General features: G+C 37.2%; 4 protein-coding genes and 2 long non-coding RNA genes across 8 annotated transcripts; all 6 read right to left on the reverse strand.

Moving 5' to 3' along the window:
* Positions 1–1,189: 1,189 nt before the first annotated feature.
* LOC145220336 (uncharacterized) lies at positions 1,190–4,880 on the reverse strand. The gene is made up of 6 exons (XR_013858111.1): positions 4,756–4,880; positions 4,497–4,566; positions 2,457–3,324; positions 2,321–2,348; positions 2,041–2,112; positions 1,190–1,780 (listed from the first exon to the last, which is right to left on the reverse strand). It is a non-coding gene; the product is annotated as an uncharacterized LOC145220336 (long non-coding RNA).
* A 51-nt stretch (positions 4,881–4,931) lies between these two features.
* LOC145220227 (uncharacterized) lies at positions 4,932–5,719 on the reverse strand. The gene is made up of 2 exons (XR_013858041.1): positions 5,397–5,719; positions 4,932–5,127 (listed from the first exon to the last, which is right to left on the reverse strand). It is a non-coding gene; the product is annotated as an uncharacterized LOC145220227 (long non-coding RNA).
* A 403-nt stretch (positions 5,720–6,122) lies between these two features.
* On the reverse strand, positions 6,123–7,593 carry LOC145219152 (uncharacterized). Its single transcript, XM_080086543.1, has 5 exons — positions 7,407–7,593; positions 7,003–7,072; positions 6,905–6,939; positions 6,593–6,662; positions 6,123–6,384 (listed from the first exon to the last, which is right to left on the reverse strand). The coding sequence occupies exons 1-5, from the start codon at positions 7,518–7,520 to the stop codon at positions 6,302–6,304; spliced, it is 372 nt and encodes a 123-aa protein (XP_079942669.1). The 5' UTR covers positions 7,521–7,593; the 3' UTR covers positions 6,123–6,301.
* A 1,389-nt stretch (positions 7,594–8,982) lies between these two features.
* LOC145218752 (uncharacterized) lies at positions 8,983–11,289 on the reverse strand. The gene is made up of 6 exons (XM_080086161.1): positions 11,087–11,289; positions 10,902–11,014; positions 10,690–10,726; positions 10,326–10,397; positions 10,191–10,260; positions 8,983–9,973 (listed from the first exon to the last, which is right to left on the reverse strand). The coding sequence occupies exons 1-6, from the start codon at positions 11,198–11,200 to the stop codon at positions 9,891–9,893; spliced, it is 489 nt and encodes a 162-aa protein (XP_079942287.1). The 5' UTR covers positions 11,201–11,289; the 3' UTR covers positions 8,983–9,890.
* A 4,964-nt stretch (positions 11,290–16,253) lies between these two features.
* On the reverse strand, positions 16,254–20,075 carry LOC145217943 (carbonic anhydrase 2-like). 3 transcript variants are annotated; one of them, XM_080085319.1, is made up of 9 exons: positions 19,992–20,075; positions 19,186–19,277; positions 18,996–19,101; positions 18,451–18,569; positions 17,946–18,038; positions 17,814–17,879; positions 17,489–17,543; positions 16,937–17,040; positions 16,674–16,871 (listed from the first exon to the last, which is right to left on the reverse strand). In XM_080085319.1, the coding sequence occupies exons 1-9, from the start codon at positions 20,044–20,046 to the stop codon at positions 16,752–16,754; spliced, it is 810 nt and encodes a 269-aa protein (XP_079941445.1). In that variant the 5' UTR covers positions 20,047–20,075; the 3' UTR covers positions 16,674–16,751. The 3 variants fall into 3 exon arrangements, with proteins under 3 accessions (XP_079941443.1, XP_079941445.1, XP_079941444.1); XM_080085318.1 differs by lacking the exon at positions 19,992–20,075 and adding an exon at positions 19,369–19,588; XM_080085317.1 differs by lacking the exon at positions 19,992–20,075 and adding an exon at positions 19,369–19,853 and having other exon boundaries at positions 16,254–17,040.
* A 549-nt stretch (positions 20,076–20,624) lies between these two features.
* On the reverse strand, positions 20,625–23,987 carry LOC145219898 (carbonic anhydrase 2-like). Its single transcript, XM_080087200.1, has 7 exons — positions 23,906–23,987; positions 22,826–22,944; positions 22,139–22,231; positions 21,798–21,863; positions 21,669–21,723; positions 21,247–21,350; positions 20,625–20,798 (listed from the first exon to the last, which is right to left on the reverse strand). The coding sequence occupies exons 1-7, from the start codon at positions 23,985–23,987 to the stop codon at positions 20,625–20,627; spliced, it is 693 nt and encodes a 230-aa protein (XP_079943326.1).
* Between the last annotated feature and the right edge of the window lie 3,613 nt (positions 23,988–27,600).

Consider the following 27,600-nt stretch of genomic DNA (forward strand, 5'->3'; position numbering starts at 1 on the left):
AGTTGCTATCTTTAATCAACATGTCAGGCTTGAATATCTTGAGTTAATTAAATAAACAGACAACAATTAAAAGTCGTTCGTAATTGCAAAATATATTTTTTTTAACTTTCTTACGACATTTTAAGTTTTGGATTTTCTGCATCTTTTTCCGCTATTTCGTTTTTCATGTTAAGCAACATCATTCTAATTGCCTCCAGATGCAAATTAATTCCATAGGTTGAGCAGAAAAAATAGCAGCTATGTTCCCATGCAAATTGTAATACCAACACGTTTTCGTCGTGCGTGTAAAAAGTTGATTATTTTTTGCCAAATGTTTCCTGGTCAAGATTTGTTTCCTGTGTAGCTTGTAATCAATCACAACCGTCTGTCAAAAAGCGTGTATTTTTAATCTGTAACGTTTATCAAGCTGAAAAGTAGAAAACAACTTTCCCTACGATTACACGTGCAAATCGCGACAACATTTATGTTGTGATGGCAGCGTTTTGTATTTTTGTTGCACACGTGAACAAAAAAAAAACTCTACAGATATTACCGTTTGGAAATGTGAAAGAACAAGCGTTAAACTGTTATCAACAAAGTTAACTATAGTGTATAATTTACCTTGTTTTATTTGGCGGAGGTTCTACTCTTATATTTAAATAATATTTTTTCCCAGTTTTTGTCCATCTTTATATATGTTTCTATTTCGTTAAAATGTAAACAAAAGATTTTATTTCGATGTAAACAAAAATGTAATATAGGCACCTTGTAAGCTCTACCCAACATCTTAAAAAAATTATCTATAACAAACAATGACGTTTTGATAACCCTTGCCTTGCGTTTACGATTTGTTAGGCTTGATTCTGTAATTTCAGTGTTTAGATCAGCGGTTCTCAAACTGGGGTCCGCGGTCCTTTAGGGGTCCGTGAGGCAATTTTGGGGGGATCGCGAAAAGGTTGAAGTACTTCTATAATAATCATTTTGGCGTCAGTTTGTGTCAAATAAGTCTAGAATCTAGATCTAGACTCTAGATCGAAGTTGAATTGAGAAACGACTGTTCCCATTGCTAAACAATAGCCTTTATTGCATAACAACTGAAAAAATGGAATTGTTCGCGCACAATCGGAAAGTTTAATTTTCTTGTCTGATGTCACAACGTGTCTTTGGATCATTTTCATGCACAATTTTGCATAACTAGCTCATATCTTGTAATCAACTTTCATTTTTCTGAAATACACATTCAGGCATAAGGACCGCGAGCCCTCGAAATAATGGCAAAGGGACCGTTTTGAAAAAAATCTGAAAAAGTTTGAGAACCGCTGGTTTAGATGGTACTAGGATTTAAAAGTTTTTAACTTTCGCACTGCGCTTACTGTGTTCATTTTTTTGACTCGCGGCCCAAGCCAGTTGTTGTATTTCCTTAAAGAGCAACATATTGTCTCAGAACGGAGTCGAGTTGACACGTGGTTTTAATTAATGCACCTTTGCACAGAACTACACAATCGTCAATTTGCTATTACATTGTTTGTTTACCAAATAAGTGGTAAAGTATAAACCACCATATTTTCTACTGACACAACTGTAGTATGTTAATATTTATTATTTAATGATTAGTTTAGCAGCTAAAAACTGCAAGCAATACGATAATTGCACAACCACAACATGAAACAAACTGTGTAGTGATTTCCATTTCTGAATATGTTGCAGGACAAGCATTGTATGTTCATTGAAAAAGGGTTAGGTCCAGTTCTTGCTTCTTTTATAGTTATGTTGGTCTTTGTCTTTAAATACCTCCCACAGCCTGACAAAAACATATAAAACGCAGTGTTACAAAAATAAACGAACTCTGCAATAAAATGGTTTAGCCGAAGAGATTTCTTTAAGTTGGCTAAATAACAGATTGTTGTTGTCATTGTTGCAATTATAAAATAAAATGCAAAACGGAAACGTCTGCGCAATGCCAGATCTATGATAGTGTTAGCCATTAATAAATAATAAGTAATTAATTGTTGAAAGTGCTTGCCATGCATATTTGTTAGTTCAAGAAGCCTTCCATGGTACCTTCATGTATTTTGCTCTCATTTCTTCTAAACTTTGTTCGGTGTTTTCTAACTTGGTTATCAACGATGCAACCTTGAGATTAATAGGACAAAACAGCTAAGCTACGAAGTACAAGTTTTCTGTTGTTTTCAATAATCTTGGGGCTATTTTTTTAACTTGGAGAACATTATGTAGCTTAGTTTTCTTAAGTTGAACATTTGTCGTGTGGTAATAAACATCACCAATTTCACTTTACTTTTCCTACACCTTGTGAGACTTAATTATGCCCAGTCAAACTCACCTGATTTTCCAATTCCGTTATTTTTGCCCTACAACAACAAAAGATTAAAGTTAGTCAGGCTCCAAACGCTGAATGTTTAGTTGGGGCCCATAAGCAGTAGGTTGCAGCTATAAGCCAACAGTTAAGTAATACTAACCATAGTTGTTTTTGTTCTTCTTTCAGTTCCGCGTTTTCTTCTTCCTTTTTATCAATTTCGTTTTTTAGACTTGCTACCTTTTTTTTGATTTGCTCCATTTTGTAAATTTTAACTTTTAAGTCTTTGTACGTTCTATGTAGCTAATGTAAATTGTAATGGCAACGCGATTGCATTTAATTATTGTGTTATTTTTAATTACTCTGTACACGCGCTTCCCTTGACAAAAACTTTCTTTTAGTGAAATGCAATTTCCTTGTTATAGTTATTAAACGTTTATTATCACCATCCATTGTTACTGTCATAATAAAAAGTGGCAGATTAAAAAGTAAAAGCCTAATGCCTACTTAACAAATGGCACTGATGCACCTAAAAGTTTCGGACTTTCTTTTCTTTTCAATGTAAATCCTGACACTTTAAATATCAAACTTGACCGTGTAGCCGCACCTGCCTCGATGACGACTTGACAAGGGCGGCTACAGTGTAAACTACAATGTTCGTTACAAATTGTTTCGTAAGTTTGATCTTTGCATCTCAATACCAGCTGACTGAGGGTATCTCTTCTTTCTTTGTAATCTTGAATAAACGTTTCAAAGGCGAACAATTAAATCATCTCGTAACGAGAGAAATATCTTGCTTATTCAAATAGAAGTATAGAACACTAATAGAAAAACCCGCGACAAAGTCGAAAACAAGCTATATATAGTAACGCAAAAACTTTTAACCTTTTTTTACAGTAAACCTTTTTTACTTTAAGTTATAGAAATTATTTTATGGCAAAGGTACAATTGATAAATTTATAGCGTCCTCTAACCCAGGTGTTATGCTTCTTGTCAAGTACGAGCGGCTGTGTTCTTCTTTAAACTTGAAACTGAAACGACAGTATAAACAATAGGAAGTATGCGCAAACACCTTTATGTTTGTGCAGAACATTCTAGAACAGGGGCGGGCAACTTCTCCAGTCGGCGGGCCTGACATGGGAAAATCAAGTACTTGGCGGGCCGGATTCCTGAATCGATACATTAATCGCGTATTTATCCAGTGATTTAAGACGGATTTTTGACCACCTAAACCAAATACACTCAAGAACATCACAAATACAATACAGTCCAAACAATCTAACTGATATAACATAAAATTATTCACCACAGCAAATTTAATGCATACACCACAGACTTAGATACTGCTGAAACACTAACTAGGCTATACACTTGTGGAAACAAAGGAAACCGTGAAAGCAGGCCACACACATGGTTGGCAGTTATGTCGTAACAATGGACGTATGGTGCAATGGTAACAATGGCGGGAAAGTTTTTGCTATTGGGGAGCGTTACTGTCCGTTGCAACTATAATTTGACGCAGTAAGCAAGTAGTGGGGGATTGCGGCGGAATGTGGCCGCGGGCCACATTATCATGTAAGACCTGAAACTGTCTGCGGGCCGCTCAAAATCCCGTCGCGGGCCGGATCCGGCCCGCGGGCCGTATGTTGCCCGCCCCTGTTCTAGAAGAACAAAATGACTCAAAGTTTTTTAAGCATCGAACGAAACATTTCCTGTTGTTGCAATAAAATGCTCTTGCACACGAAAATGCAACGTTAATGTAAACATTGTTCGTAATAATAACATGACCGCTACAACCTCAATCAAAAATCTTGACACATATTTTTTCTGTTTAATATATCATTGCTTAATTACAACAAAACTATATAGATGACGCCATTTGTGAGCAAAAGTACAGACGTTATATTGTGGAGGTAACAGTATAATATTGCTTTGTTTTAGGTTAAACACATTGTTCCCTATTTGATTGAATTTGGTGAAAGTTGCATCCGTAATTAGTTGGAATTGCATTCTAAACCGTATTGGCCATATCGTTCATGTCCGTGCATTGTTGCAGTAGCCTATATGTCTCGAAGTTTATTTTCACACGACTGAATTTCGTCTAAAATGTAAAATCATAACCAGATTTGATAGTTAGTTTGGATAATTGTACTTAGAACGGTTGCTTGATTAAACATTAAACAGTATAAGATTGATTACTTACCGTTTATCTCCGAAATATTGCGCTCAAGACGTTTCATTTCGCGTTTAAATGCTTCAGACTTCTTCTCTGCCTAATATAAAAATATGAATCGCAGTTAATGGTATTGTCATATGATTCTTATTTAAAGTATAAAGCAGTCATTTTTAGCTATTTGTGGTACACTTAATTTTTTAACCCTCACTGGGAGGTAAATACTTGACTTTATTCAGTACATATATATTACAACTATTTATCATACTATTACAGGTTTTGGCCCCACCTTGGTGTATTCTGCTTCCATTCGTTCCGTGCACTTTTGCGCTTTTTCAAACTCAATTTTAAGAGATTCAATCTGTATTAAACAAGGGTTTTGTTTAGCTCGTGTTTAAAATCAAAGAAATGCATTTTCACCCATTTTTTTGGTAAAAATGCTTAGCATACCTGTTTTTTGTCTGCTTCTCTAAAACAAAACGAAAACATAATTACATGGGAATAATTCAAACCAACAGTTTAGATTTTGAAAGAAAACTTACGCTTCATTATTTTGTTTCGTGACCACAACCCTGGAGAGCTTAATTATTTTACTTTTCAAATCTGTCCGTTGCAATTTCAGCATTTATATGCGACGATTTTTTTGTTCCTCGTTTTCCACCTGATGTACAAAAACATTTTTGATCATTTTGCCTAAATATGCGAGACGTTGATCAGTCTTTTTGAGTATATTTTTTACTTATATATGGTCATTTTGGTTTTACTATTTCATAAAGCGTTATTTTAAACGGAGCATTAGTTCTAAATAAAGTTGTATAAATTGTTTCATTTTGGCAACTTCAGTCGAAGCTTGAAACAAACTCTTAACACAGTTGCAAAAATAGCTCTTCAGCAAATAGCTAGTTTGAGTAAGCTGTTGTATTTTCTTACTTGGCCAGTTTCTTGTTGTACATCTTGTTGATCTTGTAATGCTTGTATTTGTGCCATAATTTTGGCATTTTCGGCGTCTTTTTTTGCTACTTCGTTTTGCAAGACGGCTATTTTCTTTTTAAGTTTATCCAACTGTCCCATTTTACCAAAATTTCTCTGATAATCCGTTCTAATAAAGTTGCTACAAATCGTGGTGCTGGAACGGCAGTGGCTTCAATATGCTAAATATGCAAACAGCTACCCCCTGTGTTTCCTTGGGTTCTGGTTTCGGCAAAAAAACGTTTCCTGTGTGCAATGATTAATGTCTTTCTGTCAACAACAGGCTTTCGTTGGCTATCAAAAAAATGCATTAACTAATGCTCGTCCCTTCTTGAAACATTTCAGAAATTTTCCCAGTTTTCACAATCAAAAAAATTGTGTTTTACTTGTTAGCCAGCCTTGGCATCTGTAGTGCAAAAGTTTTGCCAAAATTTTACGATTCGCTTGCCTAGATGTCTGGTAAAACATTATTGCCCCCACGTGCATGCTACGTTAGAACTGTACAAAATATTTATTTCAAGGAGATATTACGACTATACCTGCTGCTTATCTGCGTTTTTTGCGACTAAATTCTGCTTGTACGAAAAAATTATGCTCAACAGTTTTGATACTAATGTTCTCTTCTTGTCTAAGCAAACTGATAGGAGTGTTAAACTGGCCAACAAATAGGTCAAGAAAAATGGCTGTACTCTACAAAACAACAGATGAGAAGGCAATCGTGTTACCAAGCGCAATGAGTAGTATAAAGTATCAATACAAGATCATTTACATCATTGCATTTAAGTGCGTTGGCAAAGCAAAGATTTAGCGGCGCCCATAAGTTTAACAAGTGTGTATAAACTGAATGTCGAATTTTCTTCTTGTTTTCACATCTCTCTTAAGTCGGCAAGGGTTTTGTCCAAATCAGCTTTCACGCTGTCGTACCTTATATCCGCTTGTTTCAATTGATCTGCAAAAATACGTTGTTTTTGTTCAGTTTACTTCTAAAAACTATCATGTTTTGTTTGTTTTTCCGTTCGGGCAAGAGAATTTTTGTGTGAGAACTTTGGTAAGCAATTTTACGACGGCCACAATCGCTTGATAAACGACAGTGGTACGTTATTGATCTATTTCTTATGCTATAAGACAGACACTTAGTTTAATTAGCAATGTTTTACCATGCAAACCACTAATTTGAGATTGAAGACCAGCAACTTCACGTTCCAACTCTCCCTTAGCCAGTTCCGCCTATAAAAGACAGTGAGATACTGCGTTAATAAGAAAAAACTGAAATCTGCCATTTAAAAGTGCCTTAAATAAGCTCTGTTTGTCCCTCAATATTCATATTAATTACTAATTATAAACTTCCAAAAATCATGTATTTTTCGCATAAAATCGCCAGTTCCTGTTATACCACGTTTCTTTCCCTATATTTTCTGCCTTTTGAAGGGTCACTACAATTATTTATGCGCTTATGTATATCCACTTACCTGTTCAGAAGCCTGTTTGTAATTATCTTTCTGGTCTGTAAAATATATAACAACATAATTGAACATTCCATTGACAATCAAACATCATCCACATCTACCTTCCAATGCTTCTTTTTCTTTCTTTTGTAACTCGTATTTTCGTTCACTGGCGCTGTTGTCAGATTCAAGCTGTCAGAAAGGTATAAGCGTCATATTTTTAGTGCCGCTAGTAGTGCTGAAGAGTACGGTTTGCGCAAATTTGCAGTGGTTTGACGCTTTCATTGATTTGTCAATCATAAGATAGAAACCGAAATAGAATGATCATAAACACTACCAGTTTATGACATTTTACGCTTATGAAAGCGATTTTGGTGTCGTTTTCATTTGAGCTACGCAGCTGCGTTTAATTTTTAACATGTGTTTGTTTTTTATCTAAATTAAATGTGGACCATTTCTTACTAATTACTCGCATTTTGCGTGGTATTTGATTGATCCATTCCCATATACCAATAAATTATGGTACCTGTTGTATTCTTTCGTCTTTTTGCCGAAGTTCTGCTTGCAGTTTGTCAATAGATTCATCTTTTTCTTCTACCTGTTTTTTCAGCTCAGCAATCTTTCGTTTGACAGACTCCATTACAATACACAGTATTCCAAACACAACCTACGTACTATATCTCAACGCTAAAACAGTATTGCCACGTTGCATTCAGTGGATTGAAAATGAAGTTCGAGGTAGCCTATATGCGTTAAGGTTCTACGGTTTGGTATGTATAGTTTCACGTTTAACGCCGCAAGCTCAAAATCTCTTTTTCAGTAAACCGGTAAGTGGTAGTCAGTCAAATCGTGGTTGCCCATTATCAGACCAAACCGAACAGAACGTTATTGTTTTCTGCTACTTAATGTTCTTACACGACGTGCGTTTCCGTTGTGACTTACCCCAGTGTGACAACCTTAACTCTATACAACGTAAATTAAGCATGGTTGTCAGGTGCCAAACGCTAAAAAATGTAAATTTGTACAAACTTTACTGGTCACACAAGCCTGATTTGCAAAGACTAAAAATGTTCAATCAGAACACCAACTGTTTGGTGTTTCTCCGCAATTTAAACGCGAAAACTTTTCCTTGGCCGTTTTATGTCGACGCTAGGTCTTGGTCACTGCACTCGTTATTGCACTGTTTAGGCTAAATATTTCAACTGGCTCAAAACAGCTTTTTTCGCAAGAAACCGGCGGCGTTAAGCCTCCCGACCAAGTCGCCGAACCCGCAGAATGCGCTTCGATGCACAGAACCCACGTTAATTCGCTGTGCATCAAATATAAAAAGAGAGATATACGCTGAGCAGTAATGGCGCCTTCCGGTTTACCATGACCTATTGAGCTGGCATAAGCGCTTCCTGGCTGTTCTCCATTCAAGCGCATTTAAGTCCACAGGGTTTACAAACCTAATAGCAACACAACAACACTTTTTGACCGTTTTCGGCTATTTCTACTGCTCGTCATTAATAATCTGCACTAGCATGAACTCGTAATGAGCATCTGTAGCGTTTTGCGATAATATTTGGCCACTTCTTGGGCCGTGACGCGAAATCCGACGTGACGTACTTTCCATCGCCGAACCATATAAGGAGAGGACAAACTTTTTTGTCGGCAAACCACCACGTTCCTCCTACGTAAATACGTGACCTTATAACTTGTGGCCTTGGTCTTAACCCGATTCTCTGTTTGCGCCTAGTGTTTTTTGACTAACTTTTTTTGACAGTATTTCGGCTTATTCGGTTTCGGCTCCACTGTATTTTGACTAAAACGGTATTGGCTGGCGATAAGGAGAACATGTTCCGTTGATACCCTACAGCCCCTTCTTTCTTTTTTCTCCACGATGCCATATTAAGGCACAAAGCTTAGGCTTGGTATTTCAAAACTTTCTACATTTACTAGCCTTTTGAACAGGGCTTGATCAATACACGTTGAAGTTATGCAGAAAATATGCACTTTTACAAATAGATGTGATAATTTATACTTTATTTTTCTGTACTACAACTGGCATAGTATTGGAATCTGGTCTTTGTGTTTGCATATCACCTAAAATCACACTGTAATCAGCGTTAATGCGTTATGTATTGCATTGAATAAAATCACACACCAACGCTGTGGGGATTCCATTAGAACGTCGATAACAACACTGATTTTTAATTTACAGAAGATTTTGTCAAGAGGTTCGAGCCATGCATAGCAAGCTGCGGCCAAATAAGACAGCGCAAGACGTAAGCCGGATAAAGGTATGTGAATTTGAGTTGCAAAATCGTATTATTTCTTATATAAAAGGATAGTGTTGCAAAATTGGTTGTCAGTTGTTATAAAATCTTTTTGAAATACCTACACAAACAATAGGCCGTTTCCGATGGAGTACTTCACTGCATTTAGAAAGCCACCATAGCGCTACAGAGTGACTCTATAATACGTTGATTTGCCTAAAGGCACAGCTTCTAACTTTCAAGGCACTACGCGCACATATACATAACAGTATAAAGCCATAAAAGTAAGCGAGTATATATAGAGCAAAAGGTACATGAAACTTATGGGGGCCGGTGTCAGCAAACGGCAAGAAAACACGTTTGGTATGACGTACAAACAACACGCAAACACAAACAATATGTACAGTATACGGCGTTAATATAGATACCACGAGTAATAGTTTTAAAAATCTTCTGTACATAAAAAGCAAATTATAGTGCGTGGGTGCAATTGTTTATAGTGGCCATACATAAAACTGGACACATCAATCACCAAGCGAGATATTTTGAATCTTGTGTAATCTCATTTCGTAAAAAAGTCTTAACTGCCAAATTTTAACGTCACTGTTTTTTTGCCTTTGTTCATTCAGTTCGTTTTTGAGCTTTTTTGCAGAAAACAAAACACGTGGCCTACAGTTTTTAATTAAATATTCTGCGTCCATAAGTCTTTAACCTATCACTGAAGTTTGGTTTGCCTTTTTGGCGCTCCTGATTCAAATTTCGTTCAGTTGAGCAATAGTTTCGTCCAGCTCTTCTTTGACCGCCTTATATCTTTCGTCTGCTATGTCCAATTCGTCTGAGCGAAAATACAAAAATGTAAAAACCATGAAATGACCACAGGCCATTTTTCGAAACGTTGTCTACACAAACTTACTGTATATACAAATACAATGTACCAATACCAAGCTACCAACCTCTAAGTTACACTTTAGAAAGGCATCAAGGTTTATAGTCATTTGTATAAGATCGCCATACTTGTCACTTAAATCAAAGTTGCTATTGTATCTCATTACCTTCTAGTTTGGCAACCTTTGCTCTCAACGCGGTGGCTTCTCGTGTAGCATGCTCCTGGCCCTCTTCCGCCTAAACAAAATATACACGGTTGTAAATTAGGTAAGAAGTTTGTTATAAAAATCACATGAACATACCTCGTGGCATCTCCTTTTGTAATTGTCCAGATCATTCAATGCACAGTCCAACTCGCGTTCTAGTTTATCAACCTGAAATCAAATCGTATTTGTCAGGCAATATTCAAGCACTCCGTGTTATGTGTCCAACGTAGGATCTTCAAGTTCAACATTAGATCTTACATGGGCTTGTTTTCAAAATTTTGTTATTCGATTAGCAGTTAACAGTGCAGTTTAAGAAGCTATTTTGTAAACGCTCCAGGAATTAAACAGCGGATTGCGAGTTATTAAGTAGATCCTGAGGTTTTATGCTACAAACATACAAATTTTCTCCTCTGTTTAATTTCCTTAATCCACTTTAATGTGATTTTTTAACAAAACGTACCTGGTTTCGTGTGTTGCTGGTGGTGTCCGTGTAAGTTCTGTAAGTAAGAAAAGAAAAGTACGTTTAAAACTATATCTTTTTGCGAAACAAAACAATAATGATGGCATTAGCATTTCCCGAAAGTGCTATCCCGGGAAATTAGCAAATAAAACATGTCGCTTCAAGTCTATTTGGGCTGTTATTTTCCTCATTTACAATAATGAATGCATTACAATTCTAATTGGCTCTTTGTTTGGATCGCATCTTCGAGTTTCTTTTCAGTGTTTTCCAACTCTACAGATGCTTTTTCGACTTTGTACTGAAAACTTCGGTTGTCATCCTCCATCTAAATTGAAAGTTATTGTTTTTAGTCATGAGCACGAAAAAAGCCAAAACAATTGACAAGAATATTTTTTACCTCTTGTATCCTTCTCTGTTGCATTTCAATCGTCTCGTTCAAAGCACAAATCTTTTCATCTTTTTCGTCAAGCTGGTTTCTGAGGTCGGCAACCTTCTTCCTAACACCTTCCATGATTTTTTTAAGCAGGTATATTCGGTTACACGACAAAAATACAAATGTTAACTAAACCCTGTTTTCTGTAAAGTGATATTGAGGTTTATTAATTTATAAGATTTTTTTATCAAATACTTTGCTTGAAGTCGAACATACGACATTCACCTATCGTTCTAGATCGGTAAACAAAGAAGTCCACAACTACTTCATTCAAGCGTCTTTACTTTCATTGCCTGATAAATTGATTTGAAACCGGTCTTTGCTTGACCAATAGACTGAAGTACAACAATGGCAAGTATCGCACAGAGAGGACGACCAGTGCTCGTTGGTTTTAGAAAGCCTTACCCGGGGGCATATCGTCCAAATCGCTCTTCTTCACGTAATAACTGAACTGGTGCGCTAATACCAATGCGTAACCGGCTATTGCAATTGCAAACCACCGCAATCTAGACGAAGAACAACGCAGTCGCTTGTCACACTCGTTTCTCAGACGAATGGTTCACATCGTTAGGTGAATTTTGATACATGGCTACCGTTAGCACGGTGTCGTCACAAAGATGCTTTACAGACCGGATGATAAAAGGGCAGCACCTGTTTTCTTGCAGTGCTGACTATAGCCATTCGTCAAAAAGCGTCGTAATTTTTTCACACCACTCTAACCGGCTTATTATTAAACTAAGTGTTTTAAGAGCTAACTTTGATAAAGGGTGTTTGCAAATCAAAAGTCATATACAAAGTACTGCTAGCTTTTTTGTAACAATGTAAGCATAGCTAAGGGTGCCTTTTTTATCTAATTGCCGATATGTTTAAAAGTTTGAAATCACTTTATGCTTTGATTGTTTATGTGACTTAATTATCAGCCATTAACCGGTACTCTAGTATTTTAACCTAGCGAGTTAGGCAACCAATGTTTGTCCTAACAACCTTCCTAGCTGCATTAAGCACACGCCCACGACTTTCCGAATGTCATTTCCCCTCATTCGCCCATTAATTAGCTTCAGCAATGTGCGTCGGTTACACAAATAACGCCAATTGAAAGCAGAGCAACTGTACACGCTGCATGATGGTAATTCAGTTACCTGACAGTCAAGCCACCCGTGTAACGGATGTTGTAGGCTTTGCAATATCTAAACATTGAAAGCAACTTCTACGGAAGACATATAATCGGCTATCTAATCTGGCCTTCTCTCCAAATCGATGCTTCTTAATATATATAAGAAGTCATTTTACCTATAAACGTATTAAAGATTAAGGTGCGTACCTAAAACAAATCGCCGAAGGTGGCTTGCACCCACAAGGCCAGTTCTCTAACCTTTACTTAATGTTAACACAAAACACTCTGAAGAAATCAATGTATATTTGCCTTTTTTGGTCTTTAACCACCAGTCGCCATTGTCAGTCGAACACAAACTACGCTTTCAAATCTGAAGGAGGTCCTTATAATCTTCCCAAGTGGGTCAATCCTTTCTCACAGCGCACCTCATGCGCTAACTGAAACACGAAACAGTTTTTTGTGAGTGTTCGGTAAATATCACACGGACTTGCGAGCAAACAGCCCATGGCCCATGCAAAAGTGACGGCCGGTTTTCTAGTGAGATCACGCTTTCTTTACGCATACCACGTCTTCTGCAGCTTGTATATCTAACGTTGAAGCTAACTTAAAAAATGCCGCTAAAAATAAGTCTTTGATTAAGATGAGATTACTGTAACATAGATGTTTAAGCATACTTGCATAGTTTTGACAAAACATATGGAACTGCTAATTTTTTTGATGACTGAAGCACTGTTTAAAACTCACAGTACGTATTGAACTGTACATCCTATTATGACGCTTATTTATTTTCGTTTGAACACTGCGGTAATATTAAACGCCATTGAATTCTAACCAAAACGAAACTTTCTGTACTGGCGCAGTACAGGAAGCGAACACTGCCAGATACGTGCACCCCGACCCAATGTTGTTGCGCCCAAAACTTCATTCAAGCCGGCTATGACGTCACGGGCGTTCCCGGCATAGCGCTCCATATAAGGAGCTGTTCAAATTCTTTAGTGTCTGCGCATCAGCGGCCCATCGCGAGGAGCGCATATTTTTGCGCAAAATCTGCACTTATGGACATAGCTACTTGTGCGCCTGTCTAACTAGTCGGATGTTAGCCATTACGGAGCACTTGATTGGTAAAAACCTCATACTATTAACATATAAGAACGTGACAAGGTGCCCTTGTTAGGGGATTTTTTACACAGCGACTACTCTAAATTTATTCTCATCACCGCTCTTGTTTAAAATAGTCTAGTCCATGTTAAGTGCGACTGAATTTAGCTTATATGAACTAAGCATTCAGTATTATACTATTCACACAGTTTTATTACTTCATACCGTTACAAGAACATTCTCAATTCGCTTCTTACTGCTCTTAGGAACCTGACTCCTCCTCGATTACACGTATATCCGGTCGCATTTCAATTCACAGTCGGTTTCAATTCGCGTATTGACCATCAAAGATCGGGTTTTTGAACCAACGCCAGTGCTTAAATCCTTACCAGTCATATACGAATGATTTACAACGCAAACTACAGTCAAAACGTTTGTGGCCTAATTTACATTGTATGGCGGGCATACCAATACGGTAATTGAAAACGTGATCGATTTTTATTGGGGTAAAGTCGAAACAATATAATTGTTCGCGGAACGAATACCCTTTTCTCATGTCACTAAACCAGTCAAAATTCACATAAAACGTCCTCTTAACTTCCAACTAAGTTGTAGCCAAATCATACAGACAAACTAAACGCCACAGCGATCAAGGCTTACAGACTTTCTGTATTCAATCATGTTTATACAAGCTGCGTTGGTCCTACGCGCCAAACACAAATTCCATACATTGATATGCATCAACTGTAAAACAACAACAATTGATGGCTCATAACACTCAATGTTTACATTCAAATTGGCGCTACGTCACCTACGAGACGATTCGAGGGCTATTAAACACTGACACATGCCAATTCAACTCTTCGATTGCTTGTTTAGTAAGTTAGGTCATCGTCTACCAATCGCTATGTAGGCTCGGAAGGAGGAAAAGCGTAGTGTAATGAACATTCCTTGTGGTTTTATGAGGCTATATTCTCCCATTGTATGTTTATTGGTCTCTATACCACCTCCGGCGTTTACAAGACGTTATTGTGGGCGAAAACTGTCTTGTTGTGATAAACAAACTCTTTCGCGAGCCGCCTCGTAGCAATATGTTGCGACGCCGAACAGTTTCAATAGCTTGATCAAACACTAGATATACCGAGATACATTGCGCCCTTAGGCAACTGAAATACGTTTCCGTTGAGTGCCTTTTCTGTTTGAAAGCAAAAAACATCAAACATAGCTGACAGCTCACTGCATTTGCAACCCGGAAAGCGAATTTAGTTTCAAGTCCTTATTTAACTAAATTATGTTTGCTTTCTTGTCCAAAGTGGCTCAAAAAATGTATACAATCGCTGAAAAGCGAAATATTTTTTTTCCAGGTAAGCAAAAGACCAAAAACTTATATGCAATATTTTTAACCTCTCTCTAAATTCAAAGAGCCCTTTGCATTTTTTGTCTCACTCAGCAAAACCCATAGTACATAATACGAGAACCACGGAAAATTGCTTTTCGTTGCACCACGCTGAGACCTCTACAATAATTCATCTCATCTAACTTACAAGGTTGTTTAATTTGCAGATTATTGTGCTGTAATGATGCTGATACGGAAAGCCTGTATAATTTATAGCGTCGGCGACTCTGAACAAGGGACACGCCTTTTCTGTAACGCTCAAAGTGCCGGCGGCTTAGCAAACAACTCTGCGCCATTGATACTACTTCGCGTTCGCCTTAGGAGTTTCGGCAAATACTCGTAACCTAAATGCCTCATTCGCGATCTTCAAACATTGTTTCAAGGCCTCGTTAGCAAACATAGAAGACCTCCTCTATACTAGGTCACCGACTGATCCTATTTTCACAAGTGTTCGGTTCAGGGCGCATACAAACATTACCTTAGTTCACCTTTAAATTGGGAGAAATCGGCCGGTTTTCGTGACACGCCTGATTGCACGTCACCGTATTGTGCACTGGCGCGTTTCGCCTGAAATTCCGTTTGGGTAAATGCTGGAACGAAAACTAGTTGATGGGTTTACGGTTCATAACATAAAGCAATCCCACCTTGAAAGGGACATAGAAATTTAAACGCCTAACCTTTGATTTTTATCAGATTTAGGTTTTAATCTGTACTGGTTATTGTTCAGCTGTGGTTTTCGTAACGACCTCTTGCGTTGCCAATTGGTCTGCGGTTTTTCCCCAAAAGCCTGTAGACCTAATATAGCTTACCGGAACTTGCTATTAAACAATTTTCTCGCGAATTGGCAAAAAAGACCAAAGAAAATCAAATGAGTTTTTCGTAACGTATTGCTGAAATTTCAAATGCCCCTCTTTGACGTATCCACGATCGCACAAGTAACCAAAATGACATCTGAGATACTGATCACTGAATTGATTTCAACTTACTAACGACAAGGTCCAACACTGACCCAGTAGGTAATTCGGTACCTTTGGATTCTATTTCACAGGCTGTGTAAACATACCAAGGCGCTTCACTACTCCGATTTTGCGACGTAATTTAACTCTTTAGCGACCACGAGTGAGTCGTACATCACAAGATTCGCATTTGTATGCACCAAAACGTTTTAGTTTTTGTTAACATCAGCAAAAAAATTAATATGTCAACTTCCTAACATAAAAACCTGCAATATATAAGCTATTGCTGCCAGGCATAATATCAAGTTTGTAGAGCTCTTCTGGCAAATGTAATTTTATTCCGACCTTTTTTCCTTTGTTTTTCGTGCACTGTACTAGTCGCATTCAGTGTTATTTACCCTGATGAAGACGACCTGTATAGGACGTCGAAACGTCGGAATAAAATTACATTTGCCAGAAGAGCTCTACAAACTTGATAAAAACCTGCAATTACTCAATTCACTAGCGACCAATCTGCACAAATACAAATTACCCACTATAGTTTAACTAAAAAATTACATAAACCAGTTTCTTTTGGGCATTTTTTTGCACCATAACTTTACTGAAAATCGATACAAAAAAATTGGATGGAAATTTTGACATATGGGCAAGCAAACATGTGTGGTACTAATTCAATTGTGTATTGCTTAACAAACAGACTTATGGTGTAGCTTACCCAATCCTAACAACCCTTTCGAATCTGAAAATATATCGCAAAACACCACATTGCTAACACCAACATAGAAACATAAATGGCACACATGAGGTAAAGAAGGATGGCCATGATTGAAATTAAACATAAGGACAGATTCACAAAAGATGGTAAATTTCAGCAAACACATTTGCACGACGTATTTTCTGGTGTGGATGGTGACAAAAAACAACAACATAGTACAACTGATTTCAGCCTAGTTACATAAATTTGCTATCGCCAAAGAAAACTACACTTACAACAAACATTTCTTTATAAAATGATAATTCACAAGAATACATTCTTGAGTATTTTGCATATCTGTTTTTGGGTTGTTAATGTTTGCAAAAATGCAATGTTCTGTTATGTAAGGGTTGGACGGGTCGAAAATTGTCCATGATGCATTCATGTTTTTCATCACTTGCATTGCATGAAAGATTGCGAAAAGCTTCAATCTGAAATAGGTTGACAAAGTCTTGTCCAAAATGTAATAAAAGATACTATATATGTTGTTCCTTACATGCTGTTTTGAGATGTTCACTGGTTCTATGAAGTTTATCCATTGCACACATTCTTTCAATGGTGGAGTGGTTAAGGATCCATTGTAGTTTACATACTGTTTGTCTAAAAATTAAAAACACATTTATGTTACTCTGATGCCGAGAAAAATAGTTGCCGGTAGGATGGGCCTAGCCAAGCCAAAACCCGAGTACTCTGTACTGATCATCGTGGTTTTTGATGCTCAGAGCTCGGCCGAGCAGTTGCACTGACCCTGGCATATTACATTTGCATATTCACGCCCTGCTAACATTAATGTAAGATGCTCGGTGCTCAACCCTAATAGCTAGTTGATCAAAAGGGCAGTTTATGAATTATGCGCGGCAACAACACTATGTTCAATAAAAACACTTGTTTTAACAAATGATTTTAGATATTAGTTGCAAATACCAGAGATTTGAAATAGGTTGTCAGTAAATTTTCAATTTTGCTACAAATCATTTAACAAAACTGTTTAATTGCAAGGGAAACAGATATAAAACAACAGTATATCATACAAAAACATCATACTCACCCTGTGGTAGAAGTGCTGTAACATCAATACCATTTGTTAGTTCATGTTCTGTGTCCTGTAAATTTAAATTACATACCTGATCAAAATCATGGTCAAATAGGTTAAATTCATGAAGTTATCCCTTTACATTTTGCAAATTTTACATTTTGAACTGAACAAAAAGTATTATATTTTAATACTACCGTAATACTAGAGAAACAACTAGTCTTGTGACCCCTAAACTCTGTGCATGACTCCAGATTGTAATGCTTTTCATTAAACCATATGTTTGTGTACATTTAGATGTATAAAACTTTCAGCAGTAAAGCAGCTTGGTTATATATACCTCTGTTTTGACTTTGCTGATTGCATCTGCAATGGCATCATATGCCTTATTTGGATTTGGTCCAACCTAAGCATATGAATGACAGGTGATTAAAAGAGCATGTTTTCTTGCAATACAATTTATGACACTTACTTGCAAAAACACTCCAATCACACAAAGGCCATCTGGATGTTCAAGGGCTTCTGGGAATTCACTGTACTTTTCATTCATATGCACAAGATGCAACTGTAAAAGTAACAAGTTTAAAAGGATTGGATTGCCAATAGACATAGAAAAGACGAAAAATCCCCCTTCTTTCTATTTGTTTAAAGAAAAATTCAAGTGCCACCTCCTGATCACCTGGGATCATTTTCTTTCTTGGTGAACCATCTAAACTGTTTTAAAGGGCAGAACAGTAGTCAGGTCTATTCTGCTCAACTAGGTCAGCATATTTTCAAACCAGCAAGGATAGCAATTCCAAAACAATGTCAAAGCTGATTAGTTGAGTCAGTTAAGTTACATTTTATGATCTGACTTGAATTAAAATCACCAAATGCCCCCAGCATGCCACAGGGGGTATGTAACTGTTGTCAAAGCGTTACAAAGGTCTGTGACCAAAAATGAGATTGAGAAAACCTATACAATGGCTGGTACTTACTTCTGCTGAATATTGTTTTCCATTTACAGTGTGCTCAGAGCCAACATCATCTTTTGACCCCCAGTGAAAATGAAACTGTAGCAGCTTGTGCCTGTTTTGCAATGGTCCACCACTTATAACTGTAAACAAAAATACCTTTATCATACCTTTGTATAATCTTTATTTTTTGTCAACTATTGAAAGAACACGAACATATGAAATTAATTTTAAATGCATGTTTGCTTGGTGTTTAGCCAAAATGTGTTTAACACAGTCCAACAAAGTAAAACAAGTTAAAATCTGGCACAAATCAACATATAATTGACATTTCAAGGGGAATAGTCAGTTGCTTTACCTTAAAAATATTTATTATTGACATGCAACATTTGGAGAAACAGAACACTTAAATAACAGAAGTTTGGCTCTACTTTTTGTTCAGACTTCCGAACTGTACAGGCTTTTTGGACTTAAAAGCCTTCACATGTCATTTCTACAGTTACTGGGCACACTTAAAAATACTATTGCTCCACTAGAGTAGAGCAAGCAGTGTTATGTAAGTGGTATACCTGAGTTGGAGCCTTCACACATAAATGTTACAGAAAAGTTTCTGTTAGCCACAGATTTTATATCCGCTGGGTTGTAGCTTAATGAAAGGTTAGGAAACGCTTGTTGCTGAAACAATCAAATAATGTTTTGTTTAAATTACTGCATCTTGGACATTTGCTGCTAAAGCAAGAATATAAGTGTATATTGTACCTTGCAGATGGCAGAATCTTGAACAATTAAGTCCACTGGTGACTGATTTTTGCCAGCAGCGATGGGGTATATCTGATGCCAGTCATGAGGCTCTAAAATAAAAGAAGAAAGGTTAGGGAAATATTGTTCTAATATACAAATTGTGGTTTTGTTTTTTTACTGAAAACCCCAGCATTTACCTACTTTTGTACAGTGCTTTGATGGTGTTTGTTTGGCTTGCAAACCTCGCTCGGCAAGCATTTGACAAACCGCAAACTCGTAGTAAATGTCTACAGTTCATATTATTTGGAACGAATCAACTTTAAACTAATGTAAATCAGAATTACAACAAGACTGTTGCAACAAGTATTGTTTTTACTTTTTCTGCAAAGGCTTGAGAAGTATTTTACAAAAATGGATGAGCAAAGTGTTATAGTAAAATTTATCAACAAATTGCTTGTTTTTCGACAAGCTGTATGGTATCCGTGTATAACTTGTAAATGCAAACCATACATTTATGATATGATAACTTTGCCAAAAAATAGTAATATTATGTTAACCCATTGGTCACAGCTCACTGCACTTGGTCCAAAACTGCTGCAATTATGTTAGTTGCTGCAAAAAGTCACAATACAAGTTGAATCTATTCTACCATTCTAGTTCTAGCTCTTAACACTATGACATCACCACATGAGCAGCGACAAACTTAGCAATTGTCTTTTGTTATGACGAACCGCTTCTATTAAGCCGATTTTATCAACACGTTCTTAAGAACACGCAAAGCAGTATTGAGTCGTAATTTCAATTGCCTCTCGACTTTTACTTACCGCAAGAGTCAACCGCTCGGTGGCTTTTCTTGTAAGACCACAGACGACAATCCATTTCAGTTGCAGCTGCTTTATGTACGTACAACCAGCAACACATTTGCCTTATGATGATAAAACACCGGTGCTACTGGCTTTTGCGGTTAGGGTTAGGAGAAAATGACTTTGTTGCAGGAAGTAGCATGATTGGTGATGATATCGGTCTTAAATCATTTCGCTACTTGTTCCTAAGTTTGTTGGAACATAGTCTGCTGAAGTAATTAAGTGTTGGTTTTGGTCAAAAGTCCCAAATAATTTTACTGACACGGCATTTTCACAAGCAGTTATTTCTCTTTTGTAAACAACACACTGTTAGAGATTATTCCGTTTATTATACGTTATTGCGCGTTAAGGGTAGGCTTAACACAATAGCTTTTCCCATTACGTTTGTACATGTAAACTGAGCAATGACTTTTTAGCCTACTTTCGTAAAACTGTTAAGGTTTGACTTTTGTATGGTGTTTAAGGTGTTAACACAATAAAATATTTTTTTACAATCTAAGTAAACAATGATTAAGAAGATATCTTCTGGTGGGTGGTATAGACCAATAGGATGTTTTTCTTTAGTGACCTCCGCGATGACCGCCACGGCCGCCCTCACCGCCTGAACCACCGTAACCACCAGGACCACCAGGACCTCCTCTCGAATGAAGATAGCTTAATATTAAGCTTGCGGTCGTTTAAGCCCTGGCAAGGTCGGAAGTTGTTCACCAATTGTACGGGGTTAGCTTCTCCTTTAGCTGTGTGGTACAGTCCACGATACACCGCAATCTGAAACAAGTAATTTAACAATATTTTTGTCTATATAGGTTACCTGGCAGATAAATAACACACTTATAATGACAATGACAAGCTACTGCTAGAACGATTGCAGGTTAAGGTATTGTCTTGCTAAGTCATATTCTCAACAGTTGAAACTACGTTTTTGACCAAGCTAGGCCTACTTTAAATGCATCTTTTGTGTGATTAAACTTCGTTAAATTAAAAAAATCAACCCAAAAATGTCATCACCATTAATAAGGGGCCATCATTTACATCCGTTTATAAACACTTAGTTACATAAAAGACACATATGGCATAAGCATTTGCTGAAACGTTTGATTTATAAAACTTGCCGTACTTTCAATCTACTTGGGGCGTTACTTTCCTCATTGAACTTAAACAGATTCGTGTATAGTGTTCCGAGACCATATTACATTAGGGTATAGTATTTAAACACCTGTTCTTCGGAAATACGGACTGGTTCAATCATATTGATCCAATCAACGCACTCATTAAGGGTTGGTGTTGTCAGCGATCCAATGTAGTGAATGTACTCCTCCGCTAAACCATGTCAAACAATAAAACAAAAGTTTTATTTTTGAAACGCGCAATAATGCCACTTAAGTACTTTTACTATTTTAGGGATTCCATGCGTAGTAAAAGCCCTGTTAATAGAGTTATACTTTTAAAAGTGGTTGGAGAATGAAATTGTTCTAGACTAAAGCTTGCGATATTTGTGTGGATTTGACGAATCTTTTACATAGGTTTTGTGCTATACTGGGTTACCAAGTCTTAAGTTGTTACTTGTAGTCAAAAATTGAGAAAAACCCTTTAAGTTGTACAATTTTGGCGGTGTTTATTGGCAAGTTATTTTCTCACATTCGGGCAGAAGTTTATTGATGTCAATTCCTCCGTTCACTGCTGCAGTGTCCCCCTACAAAATTAGTATCGTTTGGCGTGACACTAAAAAATGACTGCACATAAAACTGATCAAATTGCCAGACTTACATTATACTGAGCATTCTTCACCACATCCACCACACTCTGAAAAGCAGGGTTGGCTTCGTCACCAACCTTAACAAAACAATACGAAAGATTAACTAAAATCTTGCAAAACTTATAAAAGCCACAGCTTCCTATCAAAATGATTAGAAAATATTTTTTCGTGGCACCTTATAGCAGCGTTTTTGCCAATTAGTAAAAAAGAGTTTTGAATTGATTGATGCAATAAAATTTTAAAACGTTGCAATTGAGTAACTTGTATGAGAAATTTTACCTAAACTTGAGTTGTTTTAAAATAATATTGTGTTTAAAATATATTTTCTGTTTTATTTCCCAAACTGCCTTACCTCTATAAACACCCCGACTACACAAAGACCATCATTTTGGGCAATTGCTTCAGAAAAAGTCGAATACTTTTGATTCATGTGAACCAAATGCATCTGCAAACCAAATCACAATTCAATGTAAAAAATTTAACATTTCTGTAACCTTGCATTTGATTTAGATAATTATGAACACAAATGTGCACTTATAAAATGCCAACCAAGTACTCATAGTAGGGACAGAGTTGTGAACGGGCCTGAAATTGGAGCCCGAACCCGGCCTAAACCCGGCCCGAACCTAAAAGTACAAGCACGAAACCCGGCACGAACCCAAATCCTTTTTAAAAAGCCCGTTTGGGCCCGGAAGTTCGATTGACAGGCCCATACATTACAACCTCAGGAATAACCAATTGGTTAAGGTAACAAACACAATAGACAGTTGGTCTCGAACAAGGCGTTTGAGGGCTGTTTGACATAAGGCTGGTCCAGCAACTAGCCCCTTAGCTAGTTAAATTTATTTAAAAAAATGTGTATAGTCAGGGTATAATTAAGCCCGTTTCTTAATTATAAGAAACCTAAGCCCGAACCCGGCCCGATTTACAACTCTGGTATACGGCCTCAGCACAAAATAGATTAAAAAATGACCTTCCATAGATTCGCTTTTTCAAAGTAGGCTCAAATTTATTGTTGCTACGTTTTAGGTTCGTGTACCTCGGCTGAATATTGCTTCCCGTCCAAGAAGTGTTCAGATCCTTTGCTGTTGTCCGAACCCCAGTGGAAGTGAAACTGCAGAAGTGTGTATTTTCCGGTAAGTGGACCGCCACTAAGAACTGCAAAAGTTTGAGGGTGATAAGTGAAAGCCTTAAAATTTCGTAGAATATGCAAAACATGCAGAGCAATTTTGCAGTTGTGATGTTTGGAAATTGTGAATTTGCTTGGTACAGGCAAACTTATAATTTAGATCGCTTTGGCCCGGTTGTTTTAAGTTCAGCTTAAGTACGTTGAATTATATGTAGCTAAAAAATACCACAGTTTAGTACCTGGAGTTTGCATACATTAGCGGGTTTGTTCAACTTTGGGTGTAATTTTCATGCTTACTTTACGGTTTATGAGTAAAACGAATCAACATGCATGTGTAAACTTACTATTTAAGAACAGGACGGAAAGGAACACTATGTACGGATCTGTTCATAAGTTTAATAAAGAAAACAATGGCCTAAAAAACAGACTTAAAAAGCAAAAAGCGTTGGCCAAACGTTTCGGCACTTGCTCATGCCATTAGTGATCAGATGTCGCTTTTTACGTCTTATTGGGCCGTTATTTTCATCATTAAGGTCGAAAGAGTTCAAACAAAACGGTTTGCTTGTTTTTTGCCGTTTTCTTAAATGGTTTGCAGAAAAGTTTGCAAAATAATTCTGCCTGCTTTTTGTTAAATGCAATGCGCGCGGAAGAAGGATGTGAAGAAGGATGTGGGTGTATTGATGTTGCAACACCTTCATTGTTGTTGTTGCAACTGTTACGAAGAACCAAGGCCAATTTCTGACTAACACCATAAAGTATATTGTTACCCTATAAACATCCTGCTTAAGTGGCGAAGGGAAATCCCCCAGGCCCTTTGACAACTCTGAAAATACTTTTTCAGTAACAGCAAAACTGACAAAAAATGTTTCCCGTTACCTCAACCCGAAACGCCCATTCTGGGTTCGCGTAAAATCAACACACATATTGCACGCGTTCAATACACACATTGTTCGGGCCAACGCGAAATTTTTGCCGTGACTTTTATGTTACCCGAATTTCCCCCAGTAAGCGTAAACGTCACGGAATGGCCATTGTTTCCCGCTGACTTTACTTCCGAGCCAAGGTAATCCATTTCGAGCTTCGGATAATCGGTTTTCTGTACTCGGCAAAAACAAACTTGTCAAATTTTGCGCAATGGCCGCGAACCTGACCTGTTATCATATACCTAACAATCATACCTTTTTATGTAAATTTGTAATGCCCGGGTTTGAGTTTGACTAAAGAATACGTTATGTTGCAAGGTTTTGAAAATCAAGAAATTATTTTATTAAGTTGCATTGAGAAAAAGTAGGTCTGTTTAAAACAATTGTTTTTTACTAATTGCAAATGAAAGCTGGTGAATGTAAAATGTTTTTTGAATTTGGCATTTAAACTCGACTTATGGGCAAATATACTTCTTATAGGCTTACAACGGGCTTAGTGGTTTACCTATTTGCAAAACTTTTAACTTACCACGGCTTTTTCTCTCTGTAAGTCGATAGGGGACTGTTGCTTTCCACTGGCCGCTATTGGGCATAAAGTGTGCCATTCATTTGGTCCTAAAGTGGAAAAACGTTTTGTGTACATAATTGTATGACCTCTTATGTAGCCTATATTTGTAACGCAATGTCGTGTGCCGAAGCTTTTTGCGCATTACTGGTACAGAGCTGAAAATGTGCTAAAAATAATGCAAATTCCTTGTAATACGATAGAAACGTTTGATTGCGCTAGCTATAGGGAACAAGATTGCTATTTTCTCTGCAAATAGGCCTGGAATTTTTTACATCAGTGTTCTCAAACTTTTTCATTATTTTTTCAAAACGGTCCTTTCGCCATTAATTCGAGGGCTCGCGGTTCTTAAGCCTAAATGTGTATTTCAGAAAACGAAAGTTGATTACAGGATTGTCATTAAATAAAGGCTATTGTTTAGGAACAGAGACGGTCGATTCTCAATTCTAATTTGATTTAAACTTATTCAGTGGCACAAACTGACGCTAAATAAGATTATAGGACTACTTCGCGGTCCCCCCAAGATTGCCTCACGGACCCCAGTTTGAGAACCGCTGTTTTAATTCATTACAGCGTACATACAGAATGTTTACTCTTCTTTTTGGTGGACGTTTTCACCACCTTAGTTTGTTGTTCATTCGTTTTTGCTGGCAGTAGCCTATACATATCCCTAAAATCTTCCTTAACGTTACTCTCCTTGTATTTAGATACTCACTGCAGGCACTTCCGTGGTATCCCCATGCAGTCATGATGATCTGCTCTGATAAACGATGCTAAATGATACCTAGCTAGAAATGCAACACTGCAAAATAACACAGTTACAAATACTTTTGAATTTGCATGTAAGAAATAGGATGCTTTGAGCTATGCACATATCATATACCTATCATTATCTAGCCCACAGGAATATGGTTTAACCCCAGGTTAGCCATCCGTACATTTTGCAATGTTTTCAAATAAAACTTCCTGTTTTTCATACTCAATTTGTTTTCAGCTTGTGTCATCTGATTTCAAACTTTTTATAATTGTAATTGTCAAATTTAAAATTTATGTTCCAGATGATTTATAAACTTTAACTTTTGAAAAGAATCCACAAAAGCATTTAATATTTAAAAGCGAATCCCCTTACAACTAATCGCGTAATATGCACAGCACCACGCTTTAGAAAGGCAGCCGCTTTTTATCGGTTGAGGCGCCCCTTTTTTCTACTGTTATATTTTAAACGCGGTTAATGTATTGAGATAAACGTTATTTTGAGCAAAGCCGTTAATGCAGTATGATCTTAATGGTGAACAAACTGTTACCTAACGCATAAGCGGGATATTGCCTTGCAGACAGCAAAAATAAAATACGTGTGCTGTCAAGATCGTTTAATTTACAAGGACACGAATGCAACTTGGCAGGAATAAAACCACACGTATCGTAGTATCGAATTTTGTGCCTGACATGTATGCAAATTTGGAAACTTTGCATGCGTGGGAAGATAAAATTGCTCTGAAAAACATATTATTAACTTGAATTTGAGCAATTTGTATACCTGAACAGTTCTGCATCTCTAAAATACGCGTTACAAAAGTTTAAGCACGCTAAATTGTCATACAATTGCACTATGCAGCAACTTATAAGCGCCTTATAGGGTTCCAAACAAAATCTGGTATAACAGTATTAAAACATCCAGCCTGTTTAAACACCTTTTGCCACTTTGTAAGCCTGCAACCGTTTTGTAAATTGCACCTTGACTTTAATAACTGCCTGCAACATAAGTTCCGCGTTTTTGGACACCACTATACACTGACGCTGTATGACAGGCAAATACCATTCTTGATAGCACAGTGGTTCCGGTTGCAAACTTCAATGTAGATTTGGACGTGCAAGTTAAAGAAACGCCTATGGCCTTCAGTCGTTTGTATCCCACGCATTATGCTAGCACTCTAGTAGCGTCAGTTCATAAATACAACTGCAGATAAATTTGTAAACATAAGCTAAGGCAGTGGTCTTCAACCTGTGGGTCGCGACCCCAAGTGGGGTCGCCTAAACTTTTTCTGGGGTCGCTATAAATTCAATTTATTGGCGTTTAAATTTATTACCAAAAAAATGATACGTTTTTGTTCTAGTTCGCAACCTTGGCTCATGTTCTGCATATAACTTGGTAGCGTTAGTCACAATCTAATCATTGTAATGCAGTAATCCAGATGAAACACAAGTCATCTAACCCATTGTTACGCCATAGAGCCCCATTAATGACATATTGTGTCCAAAATAATACAGCGGGTACAGGGAAATATACGTGAATTTACTGATTTCTGCAAACTGGTGAGCTTTAAAGCGAATTAGACTGGTCAAATTAAATAAAACGTTTGGGTTCTAACATTTGAGCGTAATAACGCACGCTGAATGCAAATAGTTAATGTATACTGGAAAATTGAGCGGTCATATTTACATAAAAATATAGTTTCAGTTTCTGCATTACTACAAGCATTTTTCTCCCTATCGGAAAAAATGGGGTCGCATGTAAATGTTGATTTAATTTTCTTTTAAATTGGGGTCGCCTTTAAAAAAGGTTGAAGACCACTGCTTAGGTATTATCGCACTGGTAGCAACAATTACAGCGATTGTTGAAACGTTCGCAATGGGCTGCATTCACAGTAGACAAGTATTCTGGCAGTTGCATTTTATAGAAGTCCAATTTCCGGGTTAAATTCCCAGAAGGTGCTTTACTTATTTGTTCATCGTTGCACGTGTTATGTATTCCGTTAATGACTTCCTGCTGCAAATTTTTTTGGATGATGATATTACGAACCATAACATAACATGTACATCCGTTAACATGTGACCCATCATAACTTTGATTTTCAGGCTGATATGGTCTTAAGCGGAGATCACAAACCATCCAGTTAACACTTATATAGTTCTACGCTTTAAACTCTCATTGGGACTTAGTTAAATGTATACACTATAATTTAAAAGGACCCCAGTAGCTTCTCCTTTCGTTAAATGAACTGTTGTTGTCGGTTTACGATGATTTACCGTTTAAATCAGCGATTCCCAAACTGGGGTCCGCGGTCCTTTAGGGGTCCGTGAGGCGATTTGGGGGGACCGCGAGGCGATGGAAGTAATTCTATAATCTTATTTGGCGTCAGTTTGTGCCACTAAATAAGTTTAAATCAAAGTAGAATTGAGAATCGACTGTCTCCATT

Source organism: Phallusia mammillata, chromosome 3 (genome assembly GCF_965637545.1).
Source record: "Phallusia mammillata chromosome 3, kaPhaMamm4.hap1.1, whole genome shotgun sequence".
Lineage (NCBI taxonomy): Eukaryota > Metazoa > Chordata > Ascidiacea > Phlebobranchia > Ascidiidae > Phallusia > Phallusia mammillata.

Coding starts and splice junctions, on each gene's coding strand:
- LOC145219152 (XM_080086543.1), bottom strand. CDS start 7,520: ATGGAGTCTGTCAAACGAAAGATTGCTGAGCTGAAAAAACAGGTAGAA. Junction 7,073..7,406: donor AAGACGAAAGAATACAACAG/GTACCATAATTT, acceptor CCTTTCTGACAG/CTTGAATCTGACAACAGCGC. Junction 6,940..7,002: donor AGAAAAAGAAGCATTGGAAG/GTAGATGTGGAT, acceptor TATATTTTACAG/ACCAGAAAGATAATTACAAA.
- LOC145218752 (XM_080086161.1), bottom strand. CDS start 11,200: ATGGAAGGTGTTAGGAAGAAGGTTGCCGACCTCAGAAACCAGCTTGAC. Junction 11,015..11,086: donor AACAGAGAAGGATACAAGAG/GTAAAAAATATT, acceptor CTTTCAATTTAG/ATGGAGGATGACAACCGAAG. Junction 9,974..10,190: donor AAAGGTTGCCAAACTAGAAG/GTAATGAGATAC, acceptor ATTTTCGCTCAG/ACGAATTGGACATAGCAGAC.
- LOC145217943 (XM_080085317.1), bottom strand. CDS start 19,465: ATGAACTGTAGACATTTACTACGAGTTTGCGGTTTGTCAAATGCTTGC. Junction 18,039..18,450: donor GAAAACAATATTCAGCAGAA/GTAAGTACCAGC, acceptor TTACTTTTACAG/TTGCATCTTGTGCATATGAA. Junction 17,544..17,813: donor TCAGCAAAGTCAAAACAGAG/GTATATATAACC, acceptor TTAAATTTACAG/GACACAGAACATGAACTAAC.
- LOC145219898 (XM_080087200.1), bottom strand. CDS start 23,987: ATGGATTACCTTGGCTCGGAAGTAAAGTCAGCGGGAAACAATGGCCAT. Junction 22,945..23,905: donor GCTTACTGGGGGAAATTCGG/GTAACATAAAAG, acceptor AAACTTTTGCAG/TTCTTAGTGGCGGTCCACTT. Junction 22,232..22,825: donor GGAAGCAATATTCAGCCGAG/GTACACGAACCT, acceptor TTTGGTTTGCAG/ATGCATTTGGTTCACATGAA.